Here is a 17,376-nt window from a genome sequence, read left to right on the forward strand (position 1 = left end):
CTCCACGGGCGATGTGCGCGGAGCCTCGGGCCGGGGTCGGGGCCGGGCCGGCTCCCGCCTCCCTCCGCGCTGCTCCCGCCCGGCCGGGCCGCCCCGAGCCGCTGCCTGCCCCTCCCGCCGGCGGCCCCGCCGCCTGCCCGGGCCTCGCAGGCCCCTCTCGCCGGCCCGCCCGGCTGCACCTGCCGGGCCCCCGCCGCCGCCCGCCCCGCGCCGCACCGTTCGCGATGAGCTTGGCCGAGAGCTGCTTGACGAGCTCGGGAATCCGCTCCCACTGGCACTCGGAGCGGCACCGCTCGATCTCCGTCTCCAGCCGCGAGCCCGCCTTCCTGGTGGCCATGGTCGGGCCGAGGGGCCCCGGCGGGGGACGGGGCCGGGGCGGCGGGCAGGGGGAGGCGGGGACGGGCGGCGGCGGCCCCGGCAGCGGCGGAACTCGAGCGCCGCGGCCGCGCCGCGCTGGCGGCCCCGGGAGCGCCGGGAGCAGCGCCCCCTGGCGGCTGCGCGGGGCGGGGCGGGGCCAGCGGCGGGGCCGGGCGGGCCTGGTGGGCAGCGCGGCCCGGGCTGAGGGAGCGAAGGCTCGGCCGCTCCCGCCGCCGGACAGCGCTGCCCGGGCACCCGCGGGGCGCCTAGGGAGAGCAGGAGGGACAGGGACGGAGGGAGAGAACCAGTCTTCTAATGCGAGCGCCGCACCGCTGAAGGTGCCGCTGGTAGCGGGCCCCGGCAAGAGTAGACCCTTGAGAACCCGCTCACACCAGGGGTGGGTGGCGATGGCACCTTCGGGTGGTTTTGTTCCTCCACAGGCGAGGGATGAGCACACACCGCCTCTCTCTGCTACACTTTCCCCTTCCACAAAAGGTAACTAAAATTAGTGCCTGCCCATCGCTGATCACCTCCTCGCCCACCTTGGAAGCGCTGATCCCCGCTCGCTGGAGGGGTTTCAGTCCCTTCAATGGCGCTTTCCCATTCCGTGCCCACGCCGCGGTCTCTGCAGTCCCAGCAGCCCGCAGAGCTCACACCGTGCTCCAGACCCAGCAGAGCCCAGCACGGCCACCTGCTCAGGGCTCACCTGTGCCTTAGTCAAAAACCAGAGGGAAAGAAAGATATGGAGATTATACCCTATGTTTGGAGAAAATAAATGGATTTCCAACATTTAGCTAGAATAAAAACAACTAGCTGAAACAATTCCAATGGTACTGTGTATCTTTATCAAACACGGCATCACACAAACGTGACACAGCAATTCCACAACTCACATACATCTTGTAAAGCTTCAGCCATGACTGATTTTCACTGAAAAACTAGCAAGAAGATGTAGCTGGGGGGGAAAAAATCTCACAAATTGCTACTTACTTTTCACAAAATAAGGATACAGCCCATTGACTGAAGGAAATGTTTTACAGAGATATGGTGTAGCTACATACAACATGAATTCAAATAATTCAACTGTCTCACTCCGTGTCTTTGGGTCATAGTGGAGACTTGTACAATTAATTCTTTCATCCACAGAAATGAGAAGTCAGTGAAGCCACAGGAATTTGGTTGAGTTTATGAGGATGGCTGTCACAGATGATTATGAAGTTTCAAAAAACAGGCTGGATTTTTGCTTTTACATGCATTGCACTCCTCTGTATCTAGCACAGGTTAATCTTCAGAAATTACAAGTTCACAGAGTCAGAAGTCAAATTTGGGCAAACATAAAACTTCTGGCTGTTCTATAAATAGATCTGCAAAATACAAATATGGCATTGCCTGTGGGCATTGGGAGAGTTATTTACATAACAGAATTTCTAGACAATTATCTGCTTCATGTGTGTTCACATACACAAGAGACAGGTGTTTTCTGAAGTTTTGCTTAGTTTTGATCATCAGCTGAAACATAAGAAACAGCATGGATTTTTTTTAAGAGATGCAGTTTCCATTGGATTGACCAGGAACAGACCTAGGCTTACACAACTAAAAGCTTGTTAGTGTGTTTCCCAGCTATATCCTCAATGTAATAAATACTACTTCCAACAAATCTTGTTTTGCTTCCATCATCCTTAGACCATCACAACTATTGCAACTCTATGACAGGCATAAAATATCTTGTTCAGTGTTTCAAGAAATTTACTTTTCATTCCCAGTGTTATTAGAAGCGCAACAACACAAAATTCAGATACTGTAATTTGCCTTTTAGTCAAGATGTTTTTATAGCACCTTCAGGTTACAGTCCCATTTCAAACAAAATATCCTTCAGGTTTTAAAAGTGAAATGAAATGGTAGCAGAACATAACAGTGTTTAAAAATACAAAGGAGTACTGCAGGACTGGAGAGAGGATTTAATAATGTAACAAAAAAAAAAGGTTAAATAAATAATAAAGCATTTTTTGCATACATGAGTTTTCAGAAGATCCAGAGAATGTCAAACTGATTATAACATGGGTTTTTTTTTTATGGGGGAGAAAAGATAAGTTAAAAATTAGAAAGGGGAAGAATGATAATTCAAAATGTTTGATATTATAACTACTAGTTCTTTTACAGATAAGACTATGAAAACTGAAATTTCAACTTTCTAAAAGAGCTAATTTGCCTATGAAGATTATTCATATTGATTCACAATAATTCTAACACATTTTGTTAGCACTGATCACATAATTTCACTAAAAGCTACCAGCAATAGTATTAAAATATTTACATTACAGCTCATCAGGCTTATTATCTCAACAGCTCCTATTTATGAAGTGAGACATCTATGCAAAAGGAATTAGCACATTTTGAAATGCTTAGGAAAGCTGCTTTAACATTAATGAAAATTCCATGCACCTAAGACTGCTCTGAGAAGATTCCATTGTAGATGACCAATAGTGGAATTCAATAATGGATTTGGAATGGATAGCACAAAAGTAAGAGAGAAAAGAAGCACAATCCTGCATATTTCGTCAAATGCCCCTTATTTTTTCAGCCTTAAACAAAATTTTTTTTTCTGGAAATGCCTCTTTATTACACTGTTGGGGTAGACCAAAGCATGCATGTACTTGGCTAGAAAGAGTCTGCCTTTAAGGCTTGCTGGCTAGTAAATATAGAGAGGTACCTAGTTTGTGAAAAGGAGGGAAATTCAAAATGCAGAAAAATAACTAAGATGTATTATTCTATCCTTTTGCCTTATGCCATCTCTCCCCCTCCAATCCCCCCAAACACAGGGGGAAGAGAAGTGGATTGTTCAGTGCAATTTCATGAGTTTGGTATGAAGAAACAAGACCTTTGACTGCACAGCTACACACTGTGGTGGTTTGAGCCTGGCTGGGTGCCAGGTACTCCCCAAAGCCACCTGATCATTACCCCCCACGAGTGATCAGGGAGAGAAAATACAACAGGAGGCTCATGAGTTAAGGGCAGGCAGAAGTTACTCACTGATAACTGTCACGGGCAAAACAGACTCAATTTGCAGATATTAATTTAATTTACTACCAAGAAAAAACAGAGCAGGATAATAAGAAATAAACTAAATAATGAAAACACCTTCCCTCCACCGTTCCCTCTTTTGTGGGCTCTACATCCTCCCCCCCAGCAGCACAGGCACACAGGGAACAGGGCTTATTCATCACCTGTTGTTTCTGCCACTGCTCAGGGAGAGAAGCTCTCATCTCCTTCCCATGAGAGACAGTTCTCCATGAACTTCTCCAATGTGAGTCCTTGCCATGGGCTACAGTTCTGCATGAACTGCTGCAGTGTGGGTCCCTTTCCACAGGATGCAGTCCTTCAGGAACCCACTGCTGCAGTGTGGGTCCCCCATGGGGTCACAAGTCAAACTCTCCCTTACGTGGCCTTCTCTCCCCACAGGTCTGCAGGTCAGGAGCGTGTTCCCGTGGGCTCACAGCCTTCCTCTGGGCACCCACCTGCTCCAGGTGGATCTCTGCTCCCCTGCTGACCTCCACAGGTTGCAGGGGCACAGCTGCCTCACCATGGTCTTCACCATGGGCTGCAGGGCAATCTCAGCTCCGGTGCCTGGAGCAGCTCCTGCCCCTCCTGGCCAGACCTTGGTGTCTGCAGAATTGTTCCTCTCACACTTTCTCACTCCTCTCTTCCTGGTCACAATTACATCTGTGCAATAACATTTTTTCCTTCTTAAATATGTTATCACAGAGGCTTTATTATCATCATCTCTGATGAACTCAGCCTTGGCCAGAGGTGGGTCCATCCTGAAGTCAACTGGCCCTGGCTTTGCTGGATGTGAGGGAAGCCTCAGCAGCTGCTCACAGAAACCATTCCTGCAGTGTCCCCTCCACTACCAAAACCTGGCCACACAAACCCAATACACACACTGATATGGTACTCCCATACTCCTCATAACCTGAAAATAAACCTGGTAAAGAAACTTTCTGCACTAGTACTCCACACAGATCTATGAGAAACAGGTGTGATCAGCCTTTAAACTGATGACAATGTTAGAGAGAATATAAACTGACTTAAATAAAGCAGCACTTTAATCTCTGCTAAGATATTAAACATTCTTTAACAAGGAATCAGAAAAATCAATTCAAAAAGTACTTGTATTTATAAAGGCAACATATGAAAATAGACTGCTCAAAACCCAGAGAGGAAAAAACCTCCTGCAAGTAAACTCACAGGGTCAATGGGTTTTTTATTCCAGACCGTATTTGTGGCTTCTTAGACAAATACTATGCACCACTGAAGTGGTGAGGAAGAATCCAAGATTAACAGCCAACTTGTGTCAAAGGTTAGCAATGCTTAATGCCAGTGTTGTTTCATTTTTTAAAGAAAAAGTGTTTAATATGCAAGTTTAGCTACTACTCTGGTTTTATGTTGGCACACTGACCAGTGGTATGCTGTTTTTTCCCAAAAAAGTTCATCTGAAACTGCTAGTCATAATGCTGATTCTTAAAATTATTTTTCTACCTATAGCACACATCAGAGAAAGAAAAAAATTTTGAGGGAAATATGATGCTATAGAAGACAACATAAAAGCCCTTTTTTCATATTCATAATAAAACAAAACAAAAAAGTAAACATTAAAAAGCTTTTCCTCACTACAAATGGTAATTTTACCAACCTTTTGTCTTTCAATTAAAATCAACATTGCAATGCTTATTAGAATGTAAAATATATTCCTACTGCAAGTGATCAGAGATGCAATTCAAATACTATTTGTATTTTAAGGCAATCATAATCAACTCCCACTACCGTCTGCTATTTTGTAGAATGTGAAGTGCAAAAATTCTCAGGCCAAAACTCATTAGTGGGATAATTCCTCTACAGTGAAGAGCACAGCTCATAACCATTAACAGAAGCAGAACTTTTACTGGAACCCAAGTAATCTTTTTTTCAGTTAGTGCAACACTGTTGGCAGAAAGAGGAACTACACAGTTCTCCATTTCTGCTGAAGCCAGTAATCTGTATGAAATTGAGAACAGACCATATGAAAATTCTTTGAGGAAAGAATTTCACAGTGACATTTGTCTCTTTTTTGAGAGTATAAACATGTTCTTTGAAGGGAAGTGAGACTGAAGAGTATCCATTAAATCAATTCTGACAAAAAGTCCATTATAAAACCTGCAACCCCTGCCTCATAGCAAGGAGGACAGCCATGTAAAAAATGAAATAAACTTTATCAAATTATTTCAACATTGCAAGGTTTTGTACTTAGATGAGTTTATTTTCTTAGAATAGTTACATCTGCAAATGTACATTATTTTGTAAACCATTAAGCCCTTATGGCTATTTGAAAGTTAATGTCATACATAAAACAATTCAAGAAAACTTAGGAACCCGAAAAGCTTTCTTCACAATGGATTTTGATTTTATATTTTGTTGCCTTCAAAGTGATTCAGTTCATACTGCACTTGTGAGATAATGGGCAACTGATACTGAAAATTGAATGTATGTAGAATCAGGCAAACATATTTTTTACTATTTTATGAAATCCCTTGATATTAATTCACAGTCTTTAAGAAGTGACAGGGGCTAGCAGTCATTGTCTGAATCCAAAGTTTAATTACTAAATGTGCTGCGTGAAAAAAAAGACTCCAAAAGAGGTCCTTTCTAAGCCCACCCATGTGAAACGGGAGCCAGCATTGCCAATGAAAGGGCAACAGAGCATCACTCAACTGCCAGTATCTACTAAAATCATATTCTTCCACCTCAGTGTTTCATACTACACTTTAAACCTGTCACACTGTGCCTGGAAATATCCTCTGCACCACAAATGCAAATATGTACATACACCAAAAAAAAAAAAAGAGTCATCTCCCAGAATTTAAAAAAACCCACACTCCACTGTTTTTCGGAGGCTGAATAAACGTATTTATATCTGAATTGCAACTTGCTCCACAACTGTATTTTTACAATGGTATGGTGCCAGTAAATTTGCTATCCTATATTACCATGTAGTAAGAAACAGGGAGAAAACAGGAAGAAAAATGCCATAGCTTGCTGTTTCTCATTTTTATTGAGCCAGTGTAAAACATTTCAGTCTTGTTCAAAGATCTAAGGATTTTACATAAGTGCTTTGGCTACTTTTAAGTTCAGGGAAAAGCCAGGTCAGGGTCTAATAATGAGTCTTTCATTGTGCTACTCTCATGGTAAGCCTCTTTCCTGCTCTATTTCAAACTGGTGTCCAACACTGCTTGTAGGGAAATAGATGAAGAGGGACCCTGCACTGTCCTTGCACAATAACAAAACTTACAGACACAGTGTTCAGCTCAATTCTAGATGTGATCCAGATTGTAGTTTAATCTCTAGCTTAAACTCATAAAAGAAAATCTTCCTAAGTAAATTGAACCTCAGAGGCAAAGACATTTTCCTATTCTTTTGACTTACGAAAACAGCATCCAGAATAGTATTATGGATTTTTTAAAAATAGTAATTATATGTTTTTAGAAAGATACAACGATTTTGCATGTTATTAGGCCTCTACTTTTCAAAACAGAAACCCAGCCATGTATCATTTTTGACTATTCCTATTTTAAGGGACTATTTTAAGGGTAAAAATAAAATAAATTGTCATGCTGCATTCAAACGTTTGCAGTCAGTGATAGAGAAACTATTTGCCAGCTCCATTGCCAGACCACCAGAGGGAGTCGAAAGCTACATTCAACTTCGGAAAATTTCTAAACCTGTAGGTACCTTAAAACATTGACAGAAAATATTGATTAGTATGAATACTATGACAATGAATAATCTCAACAACATCATCGGTTCATTATATCCAGAGGCAAGAAAAACACTGGTGACAACGGAGTGCTCAGCAACTATTTTTGTTCTGTTTGGAAAGAATGAAAAATCCTGCATTTAAATTAGATGTTTCAATTATGTTAATAACTGGAGAGAAGTCTTTAAAAAATCAGCAGATCCAGAATTAGTACAAAATAGTCTTAAACAAAGAATGCCTCCCCTGGGGCTCATCATATGCCTTTGAACAGGTCATGGCACAAATCCTGGGCTCTGACAGGACTGGCCAACAGGCTGGGCTTATCATCCTTCAAATAAGCATGGTTAGGCTTTAACAGCTCTACAGACAGGAGCATTCACCTGACATCTGGTTCCACTAGTGTTCCACAAGTCCAGAGCAGTCTTCTGGGGCACAGCTTTCCTGTATTTTCTTCACCACTTTACTCACAAAATTATCCTTTCTTCTAGTACTTTTCCCAACACATTCAGAATAATCCTCTGGACTCCAAGAATCCTCATTTATTTTCTGAATGTTGGGCAAAAAAACTCCCAATTCAATTAATTCTCTTTTTTATAAAATTTTCTCTGCTTTTTTATAAAATTCTATCACAAGGTTCTGCATGTTGACATAACAAAGAACTGAGAGAGGTGTGTATTTGTCAGAAAGAAAATTCCACTGTAATCTGTTGATAACTGGCATTAAGGAAATAAGGAATCAATGTCCACAATGCTGTATTTGCCACTTGAAAACAGCACTGTTTCCAAGAAGAAAAGTTGTCAGGTTAATCTGTGTGGGTTTTCTTTATTCAAAAAGATTTTAACTGAATATAGAAATCATTGGTCCTTCAAAAGCAATGGTGTGCAACCAGAATGTCCTGTAAATACAGCGAGGCAAAGCACTCAGCATTCCCTCCTTCCCATTTCTTTCCCTCTCCCCACTCCCTGCCCACACTGACACATGAAATAGAACACCCTGTTCCTCTCACTGCAAATTAACACAGCCTGCTCCTTTATAACCAGCTGTCAGAATCTGTCACCAATTCATTTTTTGCCTTTATAGCTTCAAAGGTAAAGGTAGAAATTAGGGATGATTTCTTCTACTAGGACTCCAGCAAAAGTTTTTATCTGGCAAGAAACAATTTTGCAGGTTTCTTTCTCTGCAGGTGAAAGAGATCAATACTGTAAAGATATCTGTAAGCATCCACATTTGCTGCAGAAGCATCTTAAGACTATCAAAATTGAAAGCCAATGCCAAACTTTAATTAATTTTTGTAATCCAGATGCATGTTAAGATTCAAAGCCTGTTCTCACTTTGGTCCTGAAGTAGATCTCAAGTCTTCCTTTAATTTGACAGCACTAAAAAATGGAACTGACCAGCCCCAGCTGCATACCAATGGGGCTGACATGGTGATACATACTAAGCAGAATTGTATGAACACTTGAACTTAAAAGCAGCAGGGACACAGCACCTTGAGCTCTGATTTGTAGCATCCCTCTACAGTGAGCCAGAGAGTGGGATCCTGTTCTCTCAAGCATCTGTAGCTTCAACACAAGTAACTGCTAAGGTTAGCAGAGTTATCTGCTTAAAGGATGAGAACTCATTAAGGAGACATCTGAGAAAAGCTTTGAGGTATCTGCTGTTTTTGTGAATTTTTCTTCTCCACTGTATATTAATTTTATAGGAAAAGAAGCATATGAATGAACTATTGAGTTTCTGCAGACCATACAATGATACCTCTGTAAGCAGTCACCTCGAGTAACTCGGGGACAAACTTCAAGCATTGTCCCCTCTCTGCAGCATCATCTTTAAATTTTCCCCGTTCTTCTTACTTTCCTAAACTCCAAAGACTTTAAACTTGAAAGCTTTTGTAGCATAGCTGAATGTCACACAAAATCCCACCCATAACTTAGATAAAATGTACTTGGCTAGACATAGTTTTATCAGCAAATACCATTAATATATATGCATATTTTGAAATGGTTACCTTTCCAAGCAGATTTATCTTGGTTATTCACAAGGCCTAATCCTAAATCCTTTTTTTTTTTTTCTCCTGCTTAAGCAAATAGACTTTTGGTCATAATCATACTAAGACAACTACACATTTAACAAAATAAAAAAACAACTAGGGAAAATCAGGTGAACATAAATGAGACCAATTTCAAGATTTGATGCTGGATTTGTTGACAAATATCTTTGTATTAAGAAAGCTGTAAGAAGTTTGCAATCAATTTGCAGCTTCATCTGTTAGGGTTTTTGGCAGTTCCTGAAGCAATTAAAGAAGAGTTCTGTTTTTCTTTCCTTTATTATTGGCATTTCAAAGGAAGTTAGCAGACTTCTGCATGATTCTTGTGAATACTGTTAGATTGGTTGCCAATTTTTAAAAGCAATTTTACATGTGAATAATATGGATTCCTTTCTACCACTGAATAAAGTATTAGTCAGACCAGCCCATAACATCTCTGCTTAAACATTTAAAAATGTTTGCCAGCCAGTTGCTGTCTTCCATTTCTGTCACACAGAACATGAAGGTTGTCAAAATACATGTTTTCTTGAAATTTACATTACTGCAGGTCTCTTGCATTTCTCCATTATGCAGTTTCTGGGTACAACAAACAAGAGACTGTTTCAGTTAGTCTGTGTAATTGAAAGCATAACTTCATTTTTTCTACTGCAGACTACAGGAATCAGTCTGAGTTTTCTTTTGTACACAGGTGTTCTGAAGATTCAGAATCTATTTAATATGTGATACAAAAAATGTGTGATGGCAGATGAAAGCTAGTGAACAGCTCCAAATTTCTTCTACTTTTAGAGAATCCAGTGCCTTGTGGGCTTAAAGGACCAAACTGAGAAGTGTTTCTCACTAGCAAACAAAGATCAAAGCACTTTTATCCCTTTACAGCTGAAATACCCATGTTATATTCTGATCTCTCAATCCAGAATATTCAGTCAACTATCTCAACTGAAGGAAGGCAATAGCATGTTTTGCCATGTAAAAACAGTATTTTGAAAAAGACTGTCACCTTATGGGGGAAGAAATAAAGGCTATTAATTTAGTAAAAACACCTGGAATGATACCTGAGACATAATAAATAAATTCAATATGATGAAATAAATGTTATAAAGCTACACACACACATATACTCAGGGACCTGCAGAGGTAGGAAATATGTTTATGTTGGATAACTGGCAAGAAAGCTTGCAATTCATTGCCAGTGAATAATACATGCACATGGAGGTAGCCAGGGGAAAAACTACCCCTGAAAATATCTGCCCAGAAGCTTCTCACCTCTGACTTCCTACAACCTTCTTCCTCTTCTGTGGCAGCCTTATCTGGTCCTCCAAATCTGTGTGAGCCCAGAACCCATTTTTAAAATACAAGCTCTCTTAATCAAGGCGTATTACTTTAAATTGAGATCTAGACATGCAATACAGCATGTATATACATGCATGCAGACAACACATGCACAGATGATAAAATGCTTGTGCAACATTTCATTATAACCAATGAACACATTTTCTGCTGAGAATTATTCTGTTCTCAGATGACTGAGAAGGGATACAGCTGTGTAGGAATTGTTATTTTGTTCAGAAAAGTAGCCACGGAAAACGGCTGAGAAAATACCTCCATCAGCAGAGCCAATTTGAAGCCTCAATCCATTCTGTGATGCAGTACATGATCCCCCTTGCCCCCAGCTGTTTAATGAAGTACTTAATAGGGGTTTTTTAATAGCAGGAAACAATGCATATGCCAAATACACCGATTCTTTTCCTCAAAGTCTAGAAATTTCACTAAACCAGAGGAACTGTAAGTTATGTACTCTTCTTTGTACTTCTCTAAATCCTTTAGCAGAATTACCTGCTATACTAGTATTCATGTTTCTAAAAGTATTACAAAGAAATGGCTTTACCAGATACGGAGTACTTTGAAGATTAGATTAAAACCCACACTAACTGAAATCTCTACTCATAAGAAATTTGACTTTTCACACAAATCTGCCTACAACATCACTGACATCATTGTATGTCTGACAGCAGACAGATTCATTACCAGACATTAAAGCTGATTGAGGCATAGCAGCACTGTGAAGAAAACTTAATCTGAGTATACACATAATTCGCAGTGTAGCATCTCTTCACCAAGACAATATAAAGTATTTGTAGTACTAATGAAGATTAACTTGTACACTTTAAATTTGAAACAGTGGTCTGAGTAAGAAAAACATGGCCCACGGGTCTTTATATGACCTTGAGTTCCAGGCTGGTCAACAGATTAAAACATGGTTCTGCCAAGAGTAAATACTCTCCTGCAGGGACATTAGAACAAGAAGTAAACCTAATCTTGAGCTGCCTAGTTTGCAACTCAAGTTTCAATGTATCAATGTGTATGTACATCAGCAGTTGTTTATGTAATGCTAATCTAAAAATTCAGACAGTTCAGAAGTGTCAAATCCACTTCCTCGAGAGCTCTGTCAACTGGAGGCAGCAGGCAGTCAAACATTTCAGCTACCCTGAGCAACTGGTTCAAATACAAGGTGACACCTAAATGTACTTAACCCTGCCCAAAAGAAATACCCTGGGTTTCAATTTTTATTAAACAACTACCGTGAGAGCACAAAGAGGACACAGAAATATTCAGCTATAAAAGTTGTCTTTGATACAACTGATGTATTCTAATAACTTTTTGTCTCACAACAGTCTCTCAAAACCTGTGCAGAAAGAAAGACTGACAAGACAGCCATTATCTCTAGCATTTAGTATCTTGTGCAAACATTCTTGTTGTTTCATCAGTTTGTCAAGAAACAGTTTAAATTTTCCAACAGGGAAACAACATTTCCTAATATCCCGTGTTCCTAACGTTTAAGTTCTTTCAGCTGGGTCACAATATTCCAAATCCACCTGGTATCCAACAGTTTATTACACTTAAATGAAATCAGACTGAAATTGCTTTTTGTTGTCCTCATCCTGAAGACAAGTTCCACGAACTCCTCAAAGTGCAAACTTGATAAGCAACCTGTTCTCCAATCTCCCAATTCACTTATACTGTCTGCGTAACGAGTATGAATGGTGGATTGTTTGTTGTATTTACAGCAAGTTTATTTGGGAGAGAAAAAGTATTCTTTTACAAATGAGCTATGTTCACTATTGAGATTACTTCCAAAGAGAGCATTCAGAAAGCAAACCTGAATATATTACACTGACAATTATTTTTCAATACTTTAACATAGGCCACTTAAAATTGGTTGTGTTATTAGCACATAGACTGCTCTTTAAATATACTACTTCTACATAAACAGTGCAAATCTCAATATTCACATCAACCTGAAATTAATGCTACAATTACTGTTGACATTCACATCAAGAAAGTAGTAAACTATTTCACATGAGCAATTCCAAAACCTCAGAATGCCATTATTAATACTAAAGAAACACAGAACAAACATGTTGGGCTTCAAAGCCATGTTTTGATACACACAATCCCTGTAAACATGGATTTATTGTATTTGTCAATACTGATATATGATATAATTCTATAAATAAAATCACTGATATAAACAAGTTTTTATAACCTTTTTTTTTTTTTTTTGCATAGGGTTTGGATTAAGGTTACTTTAGGATAGAGACAGCTGTTAACAAAATCCTCTAGTCAATTAGTCTTCCATCACACAAATTTAGGCATATGACAAGGAGCCTCTCTGACTTCAGTGGAAACTTACACATGTAAGTATTTGCAAAACTGGAGTCATTTTTAGCACTTAAGTTACCCCTAGTCATTGAGAATACAAGCTATAAAAGAGCTCTCCACAAATTTATAAAATATACTGATTTAAAAGTTTATGCTGATGTTTCTCTAAGTCACATTTATGATTCCAAACAGTTATGTACATACTATACTATCACAGTAGGAAATACTTCACTGTAGAACACCACAGTGAACAAGTCGTGAAGCACAGTGTTCAATATAATTTCCCTTTAGTATTCCCAGTGCATAAGTTGTTAACATCTACACTACACAAGGTGCCCAGGTCTACTATTTGTTATATACAATGTAAAGCAAGATAGAAAGAGCTTTGCATTTTACAGTAAGGAATGAAAACAGTGGGTAATATACAGGGATTCACTCCTGCAAAGTACAGAATTCTCCTTCACTATGACCACAACCATCAAATATGGTGGATTTCAAGTCATTCAGCCCATAAAACAGTGCTCAGCACCTTGTAGGAAGAGAGATCTGAGTGCACTTTATTCCAAAACATCTCCTTTGGATGTTATAAAGTGCAAAAAAAATAAAACATATATATTCTAATATTTTACAGTCACTGTTAGACTGCCATATTTGCACAATGCAAAATTCAAATAACTTGGTATGCATTTTTATGGACCCTATAATAACAAATGCTGAAACTGGAGTTTTCTCATCTTTAAAAAATCTTAGTATTTTTAAATTATTGTGTAATTATAAAAAGAAAATATAAATTATAATTAAATCTTGAAATAGGTATTTTAACACGTGGCCATTTTCCAAAGAATCAAATATGAAATTTAATTTTCTCTTATAGATCTACATTTTAGAATCTTTAAAATCTTTTAGAAGCTAATAACTTCAAAAAATAAAAGTTATTTTATTGTATCACAGTAACAGACATATCACCTTATCAGATATCTTTTACCCTAGAAGTGTTTAAAAAAATAAATAAATTAAAAAAAAAATCTAAGACTTCTATTCTCAGTTGTTTAGAACAAGATATTTTTTAAACAAAGCAGGAGTTCCATAGTGCTTCATTTTGATCTTAAAATTCAAATAAATGGGACAGATCATAACCATAAATTTAAAGGCTTTAGAGTACTATACTGCTTTGGCGCATTGTACCAATGATTGTTTACATGCATGAAGAATCAAATTCTACAATATTCTTCACAGAGCTGGGTAGGAGCAGAAGATCCCGAAGTTCTACAGATGTTACAGAGCTTTCCTTTCTTTGAGCAGTAGGGAAGGAACTGGGAGGAAGATTGTGACACTGAGGAACAGTCTTCTTCCAAGCAGTACCATGAGCAGCACAGCTACTTACCTGGAGCTCGGCTGCACACCAGTAACGTAGCCCTCAGAGAATACAATGTTGGCTGTATAACAGTATTACACTATATCCAGTGATACCATACAACGCTAGAAGGAAATGTATGGAAATACAGAGCTAAAAAGGTAGGACTAAAATACATTTCTAAAGCAACAGAAGTCTTCCTGTGGCAGCCTGTAAGCCACAGGAGGAAGGGCAGGAGAAGACAATACAGGTACTGCTAAGTCTGTAACCATTTAACTCCTCGAGATGGGACATTCTGCTGCTCAGTCGGAGAACTGGAAGATGGTTTCTGGGTTATTGCTGTCTGTAGGGTTTGTGGGCTGCAATGTCTTTGTGGGGGTAGTTTTACCATGAGAATGAGAGGAAGAAGAATGGGAACTTTCACTGGAGCTGCTACGTGTCTCTGTGCTTGTACTTGTTTTTTTCATTTTCCTTCTTTTTGCAAGAGGTGCCTTGTCCACATTTTGGAGACAAAATCCTTCCCTTTTGTACTTGTTAAAGGCCTGTTTCAAAATAAAAGGCAATTCTAAGTTTTTCAAGATATTTAACACATTTTATCACTTACTGTGAATGGTCCACGGTACATCACAAGATAAAATGTAATTTTTTGACTAATTCCTATTGTAGCTGTAACAATGACTTTACCAGCCTTTACAGGTACATAAGAGCCAAAACATAACATTATTGATTGGCATCTTCCTCTCCTTGCTCTTTTTAGTTTAGAAGTATTTTTTACTTAGCCTTAACCTATTTAACACTACATTTTCAGAGAGGACTGCTAAATTACAATTTTTCTTTCAGCCCAAATCATGTTGCTTGTCAGGATCTCTCTAAGAAACAATTACTTTGTTCTTCTCTCCTTCCTAAAAAGCATCCACAAGCATTTCAGCATAGATCTGCTCAATTTTGATTTATTCTCTGTAGAGGGTATCATGAGAATCAACAACATGTTTGTAAAATACAGTTGCAGTTCAAATGATTTTAATAAATATACAATAGTAGACAAGCAAGTCCACTAAACATGCACCCATAATATAAAAAGCATGAACTACATAAATTCCAGAAATTCTACTTCAATTTAGTAACCCTAAGGGCAAATGTCAAACCGTTACTTAGGTTAAATATAAAATTTTGGTTTTATTTAAATAAAAGTTTGAAGACCTTTTAATAGATTTCTCTAAGACATAGAATACTTTTAATTGCTGTTTCCAGAACAGCACTCAATGTCCAATTCCTCATGGAAATAAATGCCTCCAAGAAATTTATGCTTGCTTCATCATTCCTATTTTTGTGTACTCCATCAGAGATGTTATGAGGAAATGTTATTGAGGAAAAAAAAAAATCAAGCTATAAGGATATACTGAATTATAAGGAGAGATATGTATAGTTGTTAAGAGAAAACACACAAATCCAGATGACACATTACAAAACATAGCACATGACAAACAATTTCTCAGAACTTACATGGAAAGTGGCTTTGACATATGTGTGCACTGCAGCTCCTGAAGAGCCTAAGTTATCAGGTGTCATTAGAGGGTTAGATGAGAGCTGGCTGCCATCCTGAAGCCACTCGTTGTATCTCAGGCTGGACATTTTAATCCTTTTGTTTGGATCCACTGTGAGAAGTCCTAAGAGAAACACATTACATTCTTTGAAACTGTCAGCTATTTATCTTTGGTCAATAGAAAATGCAAATATTTCTTAATAAAATCTCATGCATTGCTCTGATAAGTAACTAATGTCAATATTTATCCTAGGTATGCCAATATTTATCCTAGATAAGGCTTACACAATGTTATACTATCATCCTTTCCAGAAGAATCATAAAGGCAAAAAATTGTATTTAACTGTTTGATAACTCACATATCTCTTCACAGAAACTCAGAACTACCAAATTATTTCTTCACTTACAACCTGTCTAGGATAAAGTTCAAAAGAGTAAACCTCAGGTTCCCTGAATAATTTACTCAAGTCTGAATCTGGAAATCCCTACATTTTTGGCAGAAAAATTCCTTACAAGTCTGCTTCTACAGAAATTCAGAACTCCATCTAAGTAGCATTAAGTAGGTGTCTAGCTCATGATGAAAACATAATTAGATGCTCTAAAGCTTAAGGGAACCAAAGCACAGCAATGGTCAATGAAGTAGCTCAGAAATACAGTAAGCAGTCTTTTTACAGGAATTAAAAAATAGCCAACAGAAAAGAAATAGTAATAAATTCATTCTCTACAAAAGCTCATCTTTTAAGACTTTTATCTATCTCATAAGTTGTTTCGGTTTTTTAGAAAAGCAAAAACAACATAATAAAAAGCTCTGCTTTTAAACATGTTATAAGAGTGAGTTCACTTTTTCTGAAGCTCTTCAGTTCCTTGTAACCCCACTAACCTTATCAGCATTACCACATTAGAAAACTCTGCTAGGTGTACAAGCAATTTGTAATACATACTGATGTGTCCATGGCCAGTCAATGCTTGTATCAGAGGTCAGTACACAGCTCAAGCTGTGCATATTGCTCTGTCAGGTGAGACACTTTGGAGCATCCAGATATTGTAGAATTTGGTCCTCCAAATTCTACTTTTTAAATAAAAACATCACGTACCTTAAATACTTGTAACTACATACCTCGAATTAGCTCTTTAGCCTCTTCAGAAACATTTTTCCAAGCCTCTCCTTCAAAGGAAAATTCTCCTTTTTTTATTTTCTTCATAATTTCCAATGCACTGGTACATGTTAAACTTCTGTCTTGAGACTGAAATGGTACCTGCCCTGACAGCATCGTGTACTGCCACAAGAACAAAAGCAGCCTTAGGAAACACGGGGTATTTATAGGCAACTCTGCTGTTAAATATCAAGGGCTGTTGTTTGCATCACCAATGCTACACAATAAAACTTGGCCTAAACATAACTTTAAGGCTATCGAATATTTAAATATTTAAATATAAAAGACTTTCTCTGGAGTCCTTGTTAGAAAAAACATTCATCTATTCCAGGAGGCCATGAACAAAATATATTTCTACCCCATTTACATCAAATGAAACTAATTTTCTGTAAATCAGAATACAGGTTGATTCCTTCTCTGAATTGAAAGTGCCAGAAGATTATATGGATGCCTGTAAAATCCCCTAAGAAGCATATA

General features: G+C 38.7%; 2 protein-coding genes across 3 annotated transcripts in view; both read right to left on the minus strand.

Moving 5' to 3' along the window:
- TTC7B (tetratricopeptide repeat domain 7B) overlaps positions 1 to 429 on the minus strand; it is a 117,336-nt gene extending 116,907 nt beyond the window's left edge. The window contains exon 1 of the mRNA XM_058806325.1: positions 217 to 429. Coding sequence (XP_058662308.1) covers positions 217 to 337 — 121 coding nt within the window. The 5' untranslated portion in view covers positions 338 to 429. The remainder of the gene's footprint in view (positions 1 to 216) is intronic.
- Positions 430 to 12,062: 11,633 nt separating this feature from the next.
- RPS6KA5 (ribosomal protein S6 kinase A5) overlaps positions 12,063 to 17,376 on the minus strand; it is a 66,740-nt gene continuing 61,426 nt past the window's right edge. For both annotated transcript variants that reach the window (XM_058807980.1, XM_058807981.1), the window contains 3 exons: positions 16,863 to 17,022; positions 15,706 to 15,869; positions 12,063 to 14,744 (listed from right to left, as the gene is read on the minus strand). In XM_058807980.1, the coding sequence (XP_058663963.1) occupies positions 14,505 to 14,744; positions 15,706 to 15,869; positions 16,863 to 17,022 (564 nt within the window). In that variant the 3' untranslated portion in view covers positions 12,063 to 14,504. The remainder of the gene's footprint in view (positions 14,745 to 15,705; positions 15,870 to 16,862; positions 17,023 to 17,376) is intronic.

Source organism: Ammospiza caudacuta, chromosome 6 (assembly GCF_027887145.1).
Source record: "Ammospiza caudacuta isolate bAmmCau1 chromosome 6, bAmmCau1.pri, whole genome shotgun sequence".
Classification (NCBI taxonomy): domain Eukaryota; kingdom Metazoa; phylum Chordata; class Aves; order Passeriformes; family Passerellidae; genus Ammospiza; species Ammospiza caudacuta.